Source organism: Gouania willdenowi, chromosome 16 (genome assembly GCF_900634775.1).
Source record: "Gouania willdenowi chromosome 16, fGouWil2.1, whole genome shotgun sequence".
NCBI classification, from domain to species: domain Eukaryota; kingdom Metazoa; phylum Chordata; class Actinopteri; order Blenniiformes; family Gobiesocidae; genus Gouania; species Gouania willdenowi.
In genome coordinates, this window is record NC_041059.1 from 3,274,598 (window position 1) to 3,293,180 (window position 18,583).

At 38.1% G+C, this 18,583-nt stretch overlaps 1 protein-coding gene across 9 annotated transcripts in view; it reads left to right on the forward strand.

Annotated features, from left to right (window-relative positions):
* Positions 1-5,445: 5,445 nt before the first annotated feature.
* The window catches only part of map7d1a (MAP7 domain containing 1a), a 55,780-nt gene continuing 42,642 nt past the window's right edge, over positions 5,446-18,583 (forward strand). For all 9 annotated transcript variants that reach the window (XM_028470840.1, XM_028470834.1, XM_028470836.1 and 6 more), the window contains exon 1: positions 5,446-5,802. Coding sequence is in view for 8 of the 9 variants with exons in the window: in XM_028470834.1 (XP_028326635.1) it covers positions 5,733-5,802 (70 nt within the window). In the remaining variant the exon portion in view is untranslated. The remainder of the gene's footprint in view (positions 5,803-18,583) is intronic.

An 18,583-nucleotide genomic window follows, 5' to 3' on the forward strand; every position in this document is an offset into this window, starting at 1 on the left:
GAACTCCACATGCTGAGTGTAAAAATGGTCTGAGAGTGATTCAGATGTTAATGGTTGATTACTTTGGCATAACTGTTTGCCATTGGTTGAAAATACAGATGAAACAAATCAAGAATATTTAAAAGAATAAAACCAACTATACATAAATTATCTGAATGTAGTCGCAAAAAACCTAAACACACTATGATTTTTATGAACTAACCTAGTCTATACTGGAGACAAAAAAATGAAATAAATACATAAATGCCAGTGGAAACAATACTTTCTCAGTGGCGTAACAATATTAATCATGATAAGTTGAAAATACTTTGTCTAATTTAAAATTGGTGAACTAAATGCAGTGTTTAAGCAAGTGATAAAGTGAAAATAATTGTTTAAATATTAATTTAAGTCTTCTAAACATGTAGATTTTTAAGTAAGAGTTAGGAAAGTTCATATTTGATATGGAGGTTCTTCACTTAAAGAGCCTGGAAAGAAAGGGTAAACAGACAGATTGTTCTATTTAACATTGACATGTGATTTCCGTGTTGAATCAACAGTTTGGTGACTTTGGAGTCACACACACATGGATCTTTGATAAAACACTTTGAGGATCAAGTACGAGTTCTGTTGTTACAACACAAGTACACAGTGAGTCATGTGTCTTTAACTACGTCCTTTATTGTTTTGTTTTTCCTTCAGTTCTACACAACCTCCACTTATTAACGGCCATATCTCAAAAGAGCTTTATATGGTAGAACAAAACATAACTGCATTTGTTTCAAAGTATGATATATACAGTAAGAAGTCAGAAAACGGTTCTTACGGTCACCGGAATTGGTGACAGGGATGTTTTTGTGCACATTTTATTGATGTACCCTGGTGACGATTTTTAGATATTATTGAAAACACATTAATCATTAAATACATTTATTTCAAAACATTTGTTTATGTCATATTTGGTACTAAAATGTCAACAACAATGAGACACATCTTCAACAAAACAATTTCAGTCTCTTCTAAATATATTTTGGCCGTCAGATGAGAAAAGTGACAAAATAACAGTCAAGAATATTTTGACTTTGGGAATAAATTTATTTAACGTCTGATCATCTCAGTCCATTCCTAAAGCTCATAATATGATACTTTTGGCAAAAAAAAAACAATTATTGGGTGAATATGAATATAGTCCCCTAACTAACATTTCCCTCTAATATTCTGAATGGATTGAGATGATTGGAGTTACCCCGTAAGACAACGGAAGTTACCCCGTAAGACAGCAAGAGTTACCCCGTAAGACAGCGGAAGTAACCCCGTAAGACAGCGAGAGTTACCCAGTAAGACAGCAGAAGTTACCCCGTAAGACAGCAAGAGTTACCCCATAAGACAGCGGAAGTTACCCCGTAAGACAGCGAGAGATACCCCGTAAGACAGCGGAAGTTACCCCGTAAGATAGCGGAAGTTACCCCGTAAGACAGCGAGAGATACCCCATAAGACAGCGGAAGTTACCCCGTAAGACAGCGAGAGTTACCCCGTAAGACAGCGGAAGTTACCCCGTAAGACAGCGAGAGTTACCCCGTAAGAAAGCGAGAGTTACCCCGTAACACAGTAAGAGTTACCCCTTAAGACAGCAAGAGTTACCCCGTAAGAAAGCGGGAGTTACCCCGTAGGACAGCAAGAGTTACCCAGTAAGCCAGCAAGAGTTAATCCGTAAGAAAGCGAGAGATACCCAGTAACACAACGGGAGTTACCCCATAGGACAGCGAGAGTTACTCCGTTAAACAGCGACAGATACCCAGTAACACAACGGGAGTTACCCCATAGGACAGCGAGAGTTACCCCATGAGACAGCAAGAGTTACTCCGTAAAACAGAGGGAGTTACCCCGTAACACAGCAGGAGTTACCCCATAAGACAGCGAGAGTTACCCCATAAGACAGCGAGAGTTACCCCGTAAGACAGCGGGAGTTATCCCATAAAACAGAGGGAGTTACCCCGTAACACAGCAGGAGTTACCCCATAAGACAGCGAGAGTTACCCCATAAGACAGCGAGAGTTACCCCGTAAGACAGCGGGAGTTATCCCATAAGACAGTGGGAGTTACCCCGTAAAAGAGTGGGAGTTACCCCATAAGAGAGTGGGAGTTACTCCGTAAGACAGCGGGAGTTACCATGTAAGAGAGCGGGAGTTACCCCTTGACAGCAAGAGTTACCAAGTAAGACAGCGGGGGTTACCCCGTAAGACAGTGGGAGTTACCCCGTAAGAGAGTGGGAGTTACTCTGTAAGAGAGTGGGAGTAACCATGTAAGAGAGCGGGAGTTACCCCGTAAGAGAGTGGGAGTTACCCCGCGTAAGACAGCGAGAGTTACCCCGCGTAAGACAGCGAGAGTTACCCCATAAGACAGCGAGAGTTACCCCGCGTAAGACAGCGAGTGTTACCCCGCATAAGATAGCGAGAGTTACCCCGTAAGACAGCGAGAGTTACCCCGTAAGACAGTGAGAGTTACCCCGCGTAAGACAGCAAGAGTTTCCCCATAAGACAGTGAGAGTCTCCCCGTAGGACAGCGAGAGTTACCCCGTAAGACAGCGAGAGTTACCCCGCGTAGGACAGCAAGAGTTACCCCGCGTAAGACAGCGAGCGTTACCACGTAGGACAGCGTGAGTTACTCCGTAAGACAGCGAGAGTTACTCCATAAGACAGCGGGAGTAACCCCGTAAGATTGCGGGAGTTACCCAACATAAGACAGCGAGAGTTACCCGCGTAAGACAGTGAGAGTTACCCCGTAGGACAGCAAGAGTTGCCCCGTAAGACAGCAGGAGTTACCCCGAAAGACAGCGGGCTGTATTATAATGTGCTACCGCGAAGTCAAAATTTTTTGATTGTCACTTTTTGTCATCTGATGGCGACTCAAGTAGTTTTATTGAAGATGTGTTTCATCATTGTCCACATTTTGGTACCAAATATGACATAAACAAATGTTTTGAAGTAAATTTATTTGACAATTTCATATCTTCAATAAATCGCAAACATTTTTCCCAGGATATATATTTAAAATGCTCCTCAGAAACACCACTGCCACTAATTCTAGAGACCAAAAGAACCGTTTTATCACTTCTTATATATCATACTTAAAAATACAGTTGTGTTTTGTTCTTCCATGGGGAGGGGTATCTGATTATTTTCTTGTGCTGGCCACAGAGCTATCATAGCACCCAGCCCCCACATCCTTCAGCATCCCCCGCTTTCCAGTTGCAGTGACAGGTGGCTCTTGGGGGGTTTTGGGGAGAACACAACTCAACAGCTGCACAAAAGACCCCTGTGAGGGTTTTTTTTTTTTATTGTGTGGCCCCTCCTAAGTGTGCCGTACGGCCACTGGCCCACCCCCACCCCTACTTTGGCAGATGCTTAGAGAAATCCACAGGTGGCAGATGAGAAGAGTTACCAAAAGACTCTTCTTAAGGTGGTTGTTTTGATGGTTTACCTTGAATGAAATTCAACAAACACTGTTTAAACATTTGACTTTTAGGAGGAGTAATTGGTCTGACACATCACATATTAAAATCAGCTACAGGACAACCTCATTTATCTAATGAGAAAAGTCACATTCACGTGTTCGTGGATCAATGGATGAAAGACAAGACTATTGCATAAGCTACTTGTACATGTTTGTATCTAAACTGGAGATAAGCAGTTTTAATCACAGAGGAGGCCAAAGAAATTTGATTTTCTGGTCCACATTATCAACATCCATGTCAGCATTTGGAAAAATGACCAATCAGAACATTATACAGAAAAAACATAGGGTCTCTGTTTGTTTTTGTTGCCATTTTGCTTATTTTTCTGCAGTTTTGTAAAATTTTTGCTCATTTTGAATACGTTTGTAATCATCTTGCGCATTTTGGGAGTAATTTTTAGCCTTTTTGTTGCCATATTTTGTTTTTAAAGTAATTTTTGTGGATATTTCTGTCATTTCCTGTATATTTGGAGTCATTTTTTATTTTGCATTTACCTTTACATTTACATTTTGCAATTTGAGTGTAATTTAAAATCAATAACATTCTTCTTCAGCTGTATCTGGTAACTCTGCACACCGGTTCACAACATTAAATCATTTAAACACATTCGCCCTCGCAACCACACACATGTCGGGGCGTGGCAGAAATTTTAAAGTGTTGAGACGTAGCAGACCATTTTCAAGGATTATCTCACAAACTTTCCTGCAATGTTCTGTGCAAATAATGCCTTCGATTTCCTTTTACCAATAGGTGGCGCTATGACTATGAATGACGATTGGGTTAAACCATAACTGGAGGTGCTTGATTTGTTTCTCTGTGGGTATAAAACAGAGAAACATCTGTGTCATCTTTGGGAATATGTGTTTGTGGTAGTGTAGTCGAAAAAAAAAAAAACATTACTTATCCAGATTAGGGAAATCCTCAGTGTACTGAAGTAATAGTTCTTCAGTACACTGTAGAATTCTGACATCATCACTGTAGAGAGTGATGATGTCAGAATTTTGCAGAAGTTTCACATTGATGATGTCATCAGTCCAAGCTTGAAGCCAAGATACCATTTTCAAGGAGGCGCTATTGAGTCATTTTGCCATTCACGTGCAATTCACATTTTTCGCCAGTCATATAATGCGTACAAATTTTCATTAGTTTTTATCACTTGTTTATGCCCTCAAAAATGCGGTCATTTCGCTATAAATAAAATAATATGAATAAAAACGAGGTGCATTATAATAGGGTCCAACGCATCATTGTGCTATAATAATTATAAAATTATAATTACTATCTCATAATTATGACTTAGATTTATTTTTTTTTTCAATTTCTCATATTTATGAGATACTAAGTATCGAGCAGTGTATTTATTCATGTCATCTACAGTATTTATGTTAATGCATATCATGCATAATAGCCATATAGGCTACAAATGGAAAAATATATGTACACATACACATACTACAAACGCTTTTTTTGTTTGTATTAAATGGCTCGAAATAAAAAAGTCAATAAATAATTATGACTTAGATTGTGTAATTTAATTTATTATTTGACTCTTCCTGTTTTTGTTGTTTGTTTTTTTTATTACTGACGGGAATGGGCTTCCACACATTCCTATTTAATTCAGAAACAAATGTTTTTAAACGGATAATCCGCCAAATCTGGCAACACCGCCGTCGTTGTAGTTTTTTGGGATGGTAGAAGTAAACAGCGCCGGTGCGGAGGGGGTGTTAAAATGTTCTTACACATTGAATATAATGTAATTCTTCGGTTTAGACTTTTTAGGAGATAATAACATGAGTATATGAACAACATTCCTGTGATACAGTCCATTCAGATAACTTATTTAGCAAAAAAACTACAGATAAACAAGTTTGCACATCGAGGACATCCCCTACATTAATAGTGGTACAGGCCGGTGTGGAGCCCCGCGTGGGATCGTCCACTAGGAACCATCAGCTGAGTGAGACTGTGGAAGGTGAAACTTCTCTCTGTTGCTCAGCGGTAGATACGTCCTCTTATTTAACCTCTGTCAGTAGCGCTCGCTCCACTCACACCTTCTTATCGCAGCGGGGCTCTGTTTGTTATCAAATACATCGTTTTTTGGACCTATTTGGAGGCTTTCGGGAGGATTTCCTTCGTGCTGCGTTCAGGGACCGTGGCCAAGTTTCACCCCCTCCTCCTGGTTCTGATTCCTGAGGAATGAGAGGAACTGCTGGAGAGGAACCACCGCAACTGGTTTGAATGAACAAAAGAGCAGAAATCCAGGGTGTCGCCACTGGAATGGACGAACATTCCAGACAAGGAGTGACGTGTAAGTCTCTGTATAATATTATTGTGAAAAGCCTTTAGTTTTATGAATGCTAATATTCAAACGCAGTTGTGTTTATGAGGCTTTAGATTCTACTGCATTGGTGCAAGTGATGCAACACAGCAATAATGACCAATCTGAGCATTGTTGTTTTTACAGTCAGTATGTGTTTTATTTTTTTGTTTTCTTGTTGTAATTATGTGCGCTTTTCTGACATTTTGTGCAATTTTGTTCAAAGTTTGTGTGTCTTTGGAGCTACTCTGCAATGCAGGGTTTATCAAATGGGGGTACGTGTAACCATAGGGGTACGCAATGGCACTACAGGGGGTCCTAGAGAGAGAGAGATTTTTTTTTAAATTTTTAATTTTTTAACCAATAAGTGTCAGTTTTGGTTCCACACCAGGTGTGAGATGACCATAAATTATAATAACTATAGAAAAAAATCTATTCAGGAGGCATTAAATCAGTGTTTTTCAATCTTGGGATCAGGACCCCATGTGGGATCGCATGAGATTAAATGGGGTCACCTGAAATTTCTGAAAAATTTAAATAGATTTTTGAAATTGTTGAATTGTTTTTAAAATTAAAACAACACACAATCTTAAACAACTGTATTTCTATACTTCCACTTTGTGAAATATAAATCATGATCAACTAAAATTCAGTTAATAATGACAATAATATGAGCTCAAACATGATCAAAAAGTAATTCTAGAAAAAAAAAAGGTCTTTGGGGTCGGCAGAAATTCTAGATATCAAAATGGGGTCATGATCCAAAAAACGTTTGGATTCGGAACCACTGAACTAAATACTGTGTATTTCCACTTATTTACAAAATGGGTTTTTAAAAATGTGTGTTATAACTCATTCATTCCATCATTATGCTCTATAGATGTTTTTTTTTCTATTTTGTATTTTTATTATAGTATTCTGAGTAAAAGGTTGTAGTTGGACATAAGAAACCTAATTTTTCCAAATCCTGCAAAAATTTTCCCAAAATAACTAAATATAGTCACTACCTTCACTTATTGCTTAGATATTGACCCTGCCTCATACACTACATACTTTATATCATTGATACATGGAAATGCAAAAAAAGCACTAATGTTGAAATGACTTGAGATCAAACTTATCCATATTTGGCCGCTGAACTAAAATAAGTTTGACACCCCTGATATAGTAGATGCATAATATATTTCTTTATAACAAATACTGAAGTCTATCACCTTTATTATGCATTATAACAGTGGTTCCCAAACAGGGATACAGGAGCACATTGCGGGGGTACTCGGAAATATTTAATTAATTTGAAAATAATCCAGAAATGCTCCTAGTTCCTTTTTAGGCTTTTTTTTTTTTTGACAAATTCACCTCAAACTAACAGTACTATTGCTCAATAAAATACTATATTTTTTTGTAATTTATTGAAACAGGATTATTTTATGCTTGTAGAGGCCGTTTTATCACACTTTAAAAAATGAGAGACAATAATTAACTACATTTTACAAAGAAGACTATATTTACTGACTATTGAAGTAATCACGTAAAAGTCTAGATTTTGTAGGTTAAATGTTAAGGAACCAATGTTGGAGACACATTTAGGGGTTTAGAAGAGTCCACTGTTCCACAAATGAAAAAGCATGTGAAATTATGGAGATGGTTCTTATGATATGAAGAGAGGGTACATATGATTTGACAAAAATGGACAAAAAATATTGATAACCACTGATCGATGAAGAATAACCAAGATTTCCCTATTGGTCATTTTATTGCAGAATTTAATCTGAACATTAATTTATCATGCAAACATTCCCTCCCTAATTCTACAAATAATTTAAATAGTTGTTGAAAGTTTAATAATAGATCTTTTTTAATGCATCCCTGACAATAACACAGTCCTCTGTGGGATGATGAGGTAATCTTACTTCTCTCGTCCCCTCCCCCTCCTTATGTTCAGATCACCGCGACCATCCATGATGATGCATTCAGGGCCTTGTGTCTGTGTCTGCTCATCCAGAGGAGGTTCAACTATGGCTTTAAATCCTTCTTAAGCATCAACCCACCTCTGTAATCTGTGATAGATTTAATGAGATCAACTCCAGGTCAAAGTGCAAAGTTAGAGAGAGATTGATTCATCTTTAGTTTCAGATTTATACACGTAATTACAAACTTTGTGTCCCCATGATTACTCTGTTCATTGCCAATGGTTGAATCTTCAAAAGCTTCATCTGCACATTTGAATGTAGGCACAACTCATTGCTTAAGGCTTTTATGCTGTGTATTTCTGTACATAGAGGCCCTCCACAGGCCCCCCATATTTAACAACAACAACAACAACAACCAAACTTCCTTCCTACTGATGGGGTCTCGGCGTCGGACGGCCTGTTTGTTTTGGCTCCTGATGAAGCAGGAGATCCGCTCCACCCTGCCTGTGGGTGTCTTGACTAGCCTGCAGTGTTTGTTTTGAAAACCTTTTTTTAAATAAGAGTTTTTGGTTTCGAAGTTATAGTCGTCACGTGCAACTCATTAGACATCCAACGTCTCCACAGCAGTAGTTCCTCACTTCCTCCAGTGTACCCCTTTACAATTTTGTCAAATCATGTGTGTGCACCCCATCCTCATATCATAAGTAACTCCTCCATAATTATATATAATAATATGTTTGTAAATATTGTCTTTTTTGTAATATACTGTATATCTTAGGGATGCACCAAAATACAAATTTTTGGTCGAAACTGAAAATAAGAAAACCAAGGCCGAAAAACGCTGAATTATTATTATGAGTAACACTGCATTTATGGGCATAAATGTGCCCAAAAGTGCTGAAAAGACTGAAAAAAATATGACTTTTTAATGGCAATTATTTATTGAAATTAACCAGAAATTGGGAGTAATTTTTATGAACTGTATCATATCCAAACATCAATATTAGCATCTATTTAAAAAAAAAAAAAAAAAAAAAAACTTAAAATTTAAACTCGTGTTGCAAGAATACGGGAAGTTTCAAATTTGGAAACTTTCCATTGGAAATAACGTGAAATAATGGGACATTTTTCAAAATTGAAGGTTGGCCCTTAATAATATATATTTGGGTAAATATATTTTAGTTATTGTCTAAAATATCAGCATCGGTTATTCCAAAGTTATTCTCAATTTCCAGTTCAAATTAATAAATAATTCAGAAGAAAAGTTTACAATTTTAAATATTCTTTAAGTTCTAGAGCTTAGAGTGGAAATATATTGAAAGTGTTCCTCCTCTTTGCCAACCTAATGATAATTACCCTGTTTTGGTTTAACTTGTTATCATTTCCAATTTTCCATCCTTATGATGACCTCGTAAACATGGTTACGGTTGGTTGTTACCTCGCTGTGATGCAGTTTAAAGCAGGCCAGGTATTTGTGAAAGAAATATTCTTTGGAATAGATGGTGGTGATGAGTGACCAGTCACTGCTGCTTCAGACTGTCACATGTTCCCTGTTTATTTTTGAATATATAAAAATCCCAACTTATTACGACCTGGATATGTGAGTAACATAGTCTGAGCCACAGGAGCTTTGGAAACAGGGGAATATGTGTGACTACGTCCTATTTTTAGAACTCTATTTAGCATCTTTGTGTATAAACATGGAAATCATTTCACACAGTCTTGTCGTCGTCTCCTCATGATTGATCTGTGCTTTTGTGCAGAATTAATTGAAAATAGTTTGATTGTCCCAAAGCATATTCTTCTGTTGTTTGTAAGAATTCAATTAAACTTTATTTATATAGCACCAATTACAACAATAGTCATCTCGTAGCATTTTTCAAAATATAAAATTCTTAAGAAAACATGTTCTGATGAATTACGGTCGGGCCCACGGAACGTTTCTGCGCCGAATAGCACGTACCACGTTCCAGAGAATTCAGTCAAATGACTCGGTTCCACCGAGTAAATAAAGGTCTCCGAGAGGCTCTAGACATCCACTCATAGAATATCATGTCAAATTAAAGCCCGATTCAACAAGCATTAATGGAGGAGTAGTCATTTGAAAAATAGGCCCCCTGGCAGCCCTGTGGCACGTACGGGGTAATGGTCCCCATTCATCTGTTGTCAATGATTCGGTACCACCAACTGTTGCAATATTTGACTCACAAATAAATGAGAAAACGACTTTCGTTTTTTTTTTCTCTTTTGGGTCCCCAAATCGAAAATCAAGCTCCGAGCGTTAATGCGTACACATCCCTAGATTATAGCTACCAAATTTCAGCCTGATCTGTTCACGAACAACAGAGTAGCAGCGATTTTAACTAGTGTACACAACAACAACAACAAAGTGCGTGGCGTTTTGAGTACGGTAGCCCGGCCTAATAACCCAACAAATCCACAAGAACAAGTAATTTCCTTTAGAACCAGACTCAGAGGTGGCAAACACTAAAATATACCAAAAAATATAGTAAAAGATAAGAGAAAAACACAAAAAATACTCAAACGCACAAAAATACACAAAATGTCTAAAAAACATGCAAAAGTACAGAAAAACACAAAAAAAAGGCTGAGCAAACTTTGAAAATTGACTGCAAAAAAAAAAAGAAAATGATAAAACAAATACACTATATGACTCCAAAAGATATACATTTTACTGGAAAAATACACAAAAGGGCTACAGTAATGCTAAAAAAAAAAAAGACTCATCACAAGCGAAGCAAGAAGACCACCGAGTAACATGATGAGATTATTAAGTTGTTAAGACAAAGTAAAGGGACTTTAATGCTTTATAAATTAGTCAATTCTTATTCTTCCAAAGGCCCTGGAGAGGGTGTTGCTACCATCACAGAAGCTTCTTGTTTCCACATGTGGAAACATGCTCAAAGCCCACGTTTTAATAGAGACCAAAGGGGCGGGATCTGAGAATCAAGAAACTGTCTGAAACCATGCCAGCACTGAAGCATTGAGGTCTGCAGCAGGTGACAGTGCAGTTATTAGATGGTGTTTTGGCTTCTTTGTGTTTTCTTGTCTGTTTACATGAGTGAGTTTTAGTGGTGTCTGATGTTTGAATCATTTTGGATCAGCAAAATCCAAATATACATCCTCATTGTTGAACAGGACAGAAGGAGTAGTTTAGCAACTAAATGTATACATGATTTTCCGCTAATGACGAGGTATCCTGGAAAATGTAAACCACACCTCCCAAACACAGACATTCTCACCAGCCAATGGGTAGAGGCAGATCTCCAGACGTCTCCAGAGTCAAATCACAGATGAAACCTTTTTCCTATTCTCCAGCACTCAGTGTGTGCAAAGTCTCAGGTGCCGCAGTGCCAGGAAATGGCTTTTGAAAGCATTGGTCAATACGTGCAGAGCAGACGGGCACTGCTGATGTTTGTTTTTTCTACGCTGAGATTTGGAACTTCTAGATTGATTTGGCCTCACAGTTTTCACACAAGTTTGGAGTTGGAATTAAAGAAAGATTTAAGATAAACCAGCTTTATATCACATGTTTATGTGCTATGAAATAATGACCCATGTCTACCTTTAAACCAAACACAAATAATAGAATAAAAAAGCTAATTATACTGATTACTTTTAAGCAATTCTGTTTGTATTAGTCAATCACAAATTTTCTGGAACCTACAGTTTTATTAGACTGTGTTGTGAGGACACTGAGGAGTACAAACATATTTTTAACCCTTGAGCTGTTTTTTGGTATTGAACACAGCTGATCATTCCAGGAGAAAGGGGAGAACATACGCAGAACCGTCAGCTGCAAGAAGGGTTCTAAATGAGTGGAGAATTTCCAGTCAATTTCTTTCTTCGCAGTTGCTCAATATTTGTGCACTTCCAACACCTAACTTCTCAGCCATGGCTCGTTTCTGCTGCTAACAACACCTCTGTCTGTTAGGGTAATTCTGATGCTGAGTGGGTGGCATCTAAAAAGTCCATTAAAAAAAATGCAAGCCGCCCAGTGGGCCACTTTTGGTAAGCAGAACTGGCGCTACTGGATGAACCGAACGCCGGGTTAAGGCGCCCGATGCCGAAGCTCATCAGGTTGTGCACATATTTTGTTTATTGGTAATACATTGAACATTTTTTGTTATATATGTTTCCATTAGAGGTACCCTTTAAAATATCAGTGATTCATGTACATGTGCTACAGCTTCCTGCTGTGGTTTTCCCTCTGGTGAGACCTGGCATCCTTTTAAAAGGCTGATGCTGATGCTGCAGTGCCTGATCCTAAATTTACCATCATGCAGCTGTATCATCCTCCTCTGTTCTGCACAGTAGAGGAAGGACAAGTTGTAGGAAGTTTTGATTTGGATTGTTTTGTTTTGTTCCTCCCACCCTCACCAGCTGTACAAATACCCCAGAGATGACTGGTCTGTGCTCTGGTCAGCTGACACTTTGGTCACACGACTTTTGGGCTAAATTTATGTTGTCTCTTCACTGAAGGGCAATCTTTTTATAGCGGGTACTTACACAGTACAGAGCAAGGTTGCCATATTTAATCCCATTTCATATTGGCCCAGTTTCTAAAATATACCGTGACAATTAAGTTTTATTAAAAACACTGTTGGGCTAACAGATATTTCTGCTGTGTGGGAACGCTCTGAGGAATCTTGTATTTAGGAATGCTCTCGGTTCTCATTGAGATCCTAATCTATTTAATGAAACCTCTGGGGTGTAAATGCATGTTGAACCAGCCTTTAAACAAGTTATTCATAGGGAAACAAAATAAAATGGTAGTCTCAGTGTCATATTGCCATTCAAAATCTCACGTATTATAGAAACATCCCCAATTTTAAAAGTGTACCTATTTTTGGCTCAAGTTCGTGCCACTTCTCCATTTTTTTCTGCTTCATTGTCTTTCCCTTTTAGATGACTTTAGGGGGTATTTAGCTTCCCAAAATGGTGCAAAATGTTTAATAAATTAAACTACTATTATTCATTTTACTTTTTAAATGGTTGAGAATACTGTAATGCTTTTGAACTGGATTATGGTTGCAATTGGAAATATTCGTCCATTTCTCACACTCTATCTATATTGAGTCTAGAGGTTGCTGAAAGCAGCAATCTGGCAACCCTACCAATGTGTTCCCAGAAACCCTTTGGTGTTTGTTCATGTTGTTGACAAGAGCTTATAGGATTTTGACCCACTAACCACTAATGTCTAGTGACAGCAGCAGATGTGTCCTCCAACAAGGTGCTGCTACCTCACATAAAAGCAGTTCTTCATCTACACCATGGATTTCACACTGGGGCAGGTGCAGGAGAGAGAGACCATCCAACTGTTGGTCATCTCGGCCTAGTGATTGGATAGAGCTGCTACAGTCACTGACTGCATTGGCTGATTGGATGAATGTTTTTTAAACAGACTTGTTCATTGGTATACGCAAGGGCTGGGCAATATATTGAAATTTAAGATGTAACAAGTTTTCCATTTTTGGCAGTATTGAAAATTACAATATTGCCTTTGTCTATATATTTTTATTTTATAGCTTATTTTGTTTTAAAATACTTGTTTTACGAGTCACTGCTTTCACTACTTCTCAGAACAGCATTAAAAGCTTAGCTAGATGGATTCCTCAGTGAGTCCTAACTCAATTCTTGCCCTAAACATTCCACTACTAAACTCACTCACACATGATGTCTCTTATAGTAGTCTGTAGGGATGTAAAGATTAATTGTAAGGCAGTTAATAATCGATTAAAAGTTGTCAAGGTTCATATCGATATTTTTTTTAAAAAAAGCAGAGGGCGCTATCTGTTTATCCTTGTGTTGTTTGAACTAAGTCACTCACACGTGACGTGAGCGTCGGCACCAGGCATGGCCGGCCCAGCCTATATGCCGACTAAGCGGCTGCTTCGGGCCCCGTGGCCACTAGAGGGCCCCCAACCTGGCAACCTTACTTGCGTGTTACTGGTACTGCGGTGCATTGCACGCATCAAAACAGCAGGCCACATTTCCAGTAGTCAATCCAGCCATGCATTTGTTGGTAATTACAAACTGGCAACCGAGAGTGACGTTGGACCTGACCATGCCACGATTGTTCAGCTCATTGTAAGCAAGTAGGGTGATAGAAAATGCCTGATACAAACAACAGCACTCGTCATGTCGAAGATAATTTATCCATCCAGAAGCGTAGGCGGCGGGCAGAATCACCTACTACTCTTAAACATGCTCATAAATGATTCCTTACCCCTTTAGCACTGAAAGAATATCTATAATATTATGTGAATATCTGTCAGTCAGGTTTTTCTATTAGCGCTGTCTGATAGCGTAGCATCTCTTCTTCACTGCTAGAATAGATGCATGCCAACCGACCACTGGGTTACCAGCGCCCTCTGCTGATCAAAACCAATTTCTGATGTAAATACAGTACACTGACTGTTTTTTTAAAAGTCCAATTGTTAAGGCACAAAATACATTTTCAGCCGCACTTTTAAAAAGTAAAAGAACTATTATGCAGTTTTGCATTGTTTACTGTAGAACTCAGTATCGTGAATCAAATCGAATCGGGAGTTGAGTGAATCGTTACATCCCTCGTAGTCTGGTCTGTTGGGGAAGAATTGTGCATATTTGTCTACAAGCATGAAATTTGGCAAACTTGCCGTTTTTGACCTGCTCTATTCAAATCACGGGGCCAAATCGCAATGGGGTTGCCATATTGGACAATTCAAAATGGCGGCCACTCAAAAACAGGTTTTTCTGTTACTAGCCAACAAAAAGTCCCATTATGAAAATTAAAAACACATTTGTAAGGTTTTGTTTCTTAGGGATTGTAAATATGATGCCTATTTGACAGTAACCTTGACTGGAATTGCCATATTAGAAAATCCAATATGGCCACCTGTGAATATTTAACATTGACCAAAAATTTCTTCATTTTACAACATAGATGCCTGATGTTGATCAACCAAATCAACTGTTTGTTCATAAATTGCCTATCTGGTATTTTGCATCAGCAAATGTAACCCTGAATTGTCTGGTAAAACTTAATTGAATTAAAATGATCTAGATTTATATCGTGTATCTGCGTTTTTAGAAAAAATATTGAGATATGAGTTTTGGTCCTTATTGCCCAGCCCTATTGCCCACATCTTTTGTTATTTACAGGCATATTAATAAATCTAATATAAGCTGTCATTGAGCATTTAAAGAAAAAGGTAAATTTACCTTCTATCTCACTATTATGGCACTGCTAATGATGGTCTTTCATAGTCAAACCTATTTATTAACAGAAGCTTCAACCTCTATGAACAAACACAAGCAGAGCCTTGCTGCTTGTTTACACTGTGTTTCCTGTGTCTGGACCTCTTTTCACTCTTACATCATCCCTTCGGGTTCAGGAGGAGCACAACAGGGTAAAGTGAGGGGATGCTGTCAGTTAGCAGTGAGCTAGCTGCCTAGCTCATTTGTCCCAAAGCCCAAACTAAATGAGAAGCAGACTGTTATTCTGCATGCACCCCAAGTTTCTTTTTTTTGTTTTGTTTTTATTTGTTGAAGTCTTTGTGTTGTATCAAACAGCATTGAAGTGAGAACGTTGCATGGGTACAGCCCTAATCCCTGTGCTTCCTGTTCTTTTCCATATGTGCTAGTCAGAGTAAGGGTGAGGCGCCTTGTTGTAAATATTTCATGTCTTTGACCTATATTTTGCTCTTCCTGTATCTAGGGAACACAGTATAGGGAGGAGATGTCTGCACACTCATAATAACACGTTGTAGGCAGGTTTGGTCTCAGCTGGAGTCGTCCCCTCCCTCAGCTGTAATTGAACAAATCCAGTCATGGGCGGTATGTGCTGTCATCGTTAGTCCATGCTGTCATGCAGTGACTCATGTGTTTTGCTCAGCTGCAGAGGAAGCATGCTATCTCACCCTGATTTTCAGTTCAGGTGAAAGAAACAGATGTGGGACTAAAAGCCTCAGCATTTTCTCAGTGTGCTGCTGCTGCTGCTGCTGCTGCTCACTGTTGGGATGAACATAGGAATGTTCTATCAGGGTTCTCAACAGGACTGTTTCACAGCATAGGGCAGGGGTGTCAAACTCTTTTTTTGTTCAGGGGCCAAATATGGACCAGTTTGACCTCAAGTGGGCCACAGATTATAGGGTGGGGAAAAATTTCTAACATCATTGTGCCCTAGTTTTCAATACCAGTTCAATTCGCTTCAAATATTTCTATATTTGCCACCAATTTTTGTGCAATTCAGAGGAACTTTGTGGAATTGTTTGTGAGAAATTGCAAGATTTGTGGAAAAATTGAGTTATTTCCACAATTTGCAAATAAAAATGACTGGATTCATGGGATATAAACAAAGGAAAAATGTTTATATCCCAAAAACTATTGTGCAGTTGGTGAATTTGATATATCTACAACTGGATTATTTGGTAATTTACACAATAATTAATGTTTTTTCTGTCGTTTTTACTGTCACATGGGGGCTGAATATGATGCTCCAAAGCAGTGTTTCTCAAATGGGGCTACGTGTACCCCTAGGGGTACGCAATGGCACTACAGGGGACCACTTTAGAGAAAGTGAGAGGACAAATAACAAATGAAAGCATTATAAATATGGGGTTTATAATGTTTATTTTTAAGTGAAAAATTAATATATACTGAATAATAAAAAGAACAGACAAACAACAACAAAATACACAAGATGACATAAAAACACTCACAAGATCACTACAAAATACACAAAAATAACAGAGAAGCATGTAAAACGACATAGGAAACAACCAAACGATGCCAAAAACACAGATAAAGGGAGTACTTCCGTACTTGGGTCAAACAAGTTTGAAAAACAATGCTCTAAAGGGCTGGATTTGGCCCCGGGCCTTGAGTTTGATACATGTGGCTGTGGGGATCGCTTAGTGGGGCATGGCATGCGCAAGTGTTGTTGGGGATCCATGGGCATCCCCCGCAGAACGTTTTTTTAAAATTAATAATCGTAAAACATGACGTTTTATTTTTAAGGAACCGGAAGTACACACAACAAAGTCATTTGAAAAGCCGTTCTTTCCTATTATTTTTTAAAAGTTAAGAAATATCATTGTATTGTTTGATTAATAAATACATCGTTAAATTAAACTTTATTATATCAAGCTTTAAAAATAATTGAAAATAAGAGCTTTTAACTTTACTCTTGTATCTGAAGCAGCACATATTGATGACATCATGTGTATTTCCAGTTAATTCAAAATACAATGTTATGTGTGTTACGACATGAGGTGGTTTTATTTGAGACCGTTGGCGTTTAGCCTGAAGACTTTTTTTTAAAATTTTGTTTTGATGGTGTTTGGTAAGTGATGCTGTTTCATCTGATGGAGGTTTTGCTGAGTCATGAGTCCTTTTGATCTGATCAATGACATGACCTTTTTTTTTGGCCGAAAATGGCCCAAAAGTGCATTTTTGGTTTTTGGCTGACAATTTTCAGTTTCCAGAATTTTGGTGCATCACGAGTTATTTACAAGTTGACCCAGTTTTATTTTTTGACCGTTTCATTGTAATTATCATCAGCCAAACTATATAGATAGATAGTATAGATTTTAGCTTTTTCAGTTCTTTTCATATTCATATTTCTTAACCTTCAATTTCAACATTAGGAGTCTTTCATTTGACATTGTTGACTAACTACTTCCTGGTTCTATTTCATGATATTTTATGAAAGGATGTGACCTATAGTGAGACATCTCACTCACATGACTCATACGAGAGTAACCTAAAGTTCTCATTGTGTCTCCATGTTCTCACACTGTGCTCATGCATGCATACACACACACACACTGCTCTGGGCTTCCTTTACCATTTCTGCTGACTTTCACAGATATCATACGCCATTGTGTGGCTGATTGCGTGTAAACGGGGTGAGCTGTGGGCCTCGGGCTTTTGTTTGACACTTACAAACAGAGCATAGGGCGACCTGGTGGGGACCACTAAGGAATGTGATAGTGAGATGTTCAACCAACAACTCTGACCCATTTTCAAATGTCTTTGCAACACTTGATATGCAGGATGGATGTATAACAAAGCTATAGGACAGTGGGACATGGGACGTTACAGGGGAAAATTGGGAAAAGATAAATAGATTGGAGGTCGACCAACACTGACCAGATGGTTTCCTACTCTGTTTTCTTCCCTCAGCTTTCTATGAATATGTTTTTCTGGGTCCAGGCTTCAGTGTACCAGAAGATGTCTGTATGCATTGATTTTATGAATTTGAATAATGGAATTTTTTCACTAGAGGATTCTTTAAATGAATTTCTAGGTTCTAGGTTCAGTTTAAAGTAGGTAATGACCGGAGTAATACAGTAATGTTGTCATTTAAGTACAGAAACAGGAGGCAGTTGATTACTTTACTGTAATACACTGTATTTAAACACTTAATAGTTTAAACTGGTTAATTCCTGGCTTTTCTGTGATTCACAGCAGAACGTACAGCTCAATAATTGCTGAGTGACTAATAACACTGTCATCATCAGTGTAAATATTACTCAATTATCTTTTTTAAATGCGCAGCATGAGTTTACTCAGGTTTTGTTTGCTCCAAAGGGGTCACTCCATAGGCGAGTCACCAAGTAAAGCAATAGTACATGAGTCCTTACGCTGAGGTTAAAGCACCTTTGAGTCGTTTCTCCAAATCATTTTGTGTGCATTGTTGCCAAAATGAAAAGAAAAAAATAGTTTAACTAGTGCTGAGACTTTATCGCCTTAACAGTCATTAATTGTTACAAAAAAATAACACACTAAAACCCCCCTCAGTTATTCGCTTTTTTTCCCCACGTTAAACAGCGCATCGTGTTTTTATTTGA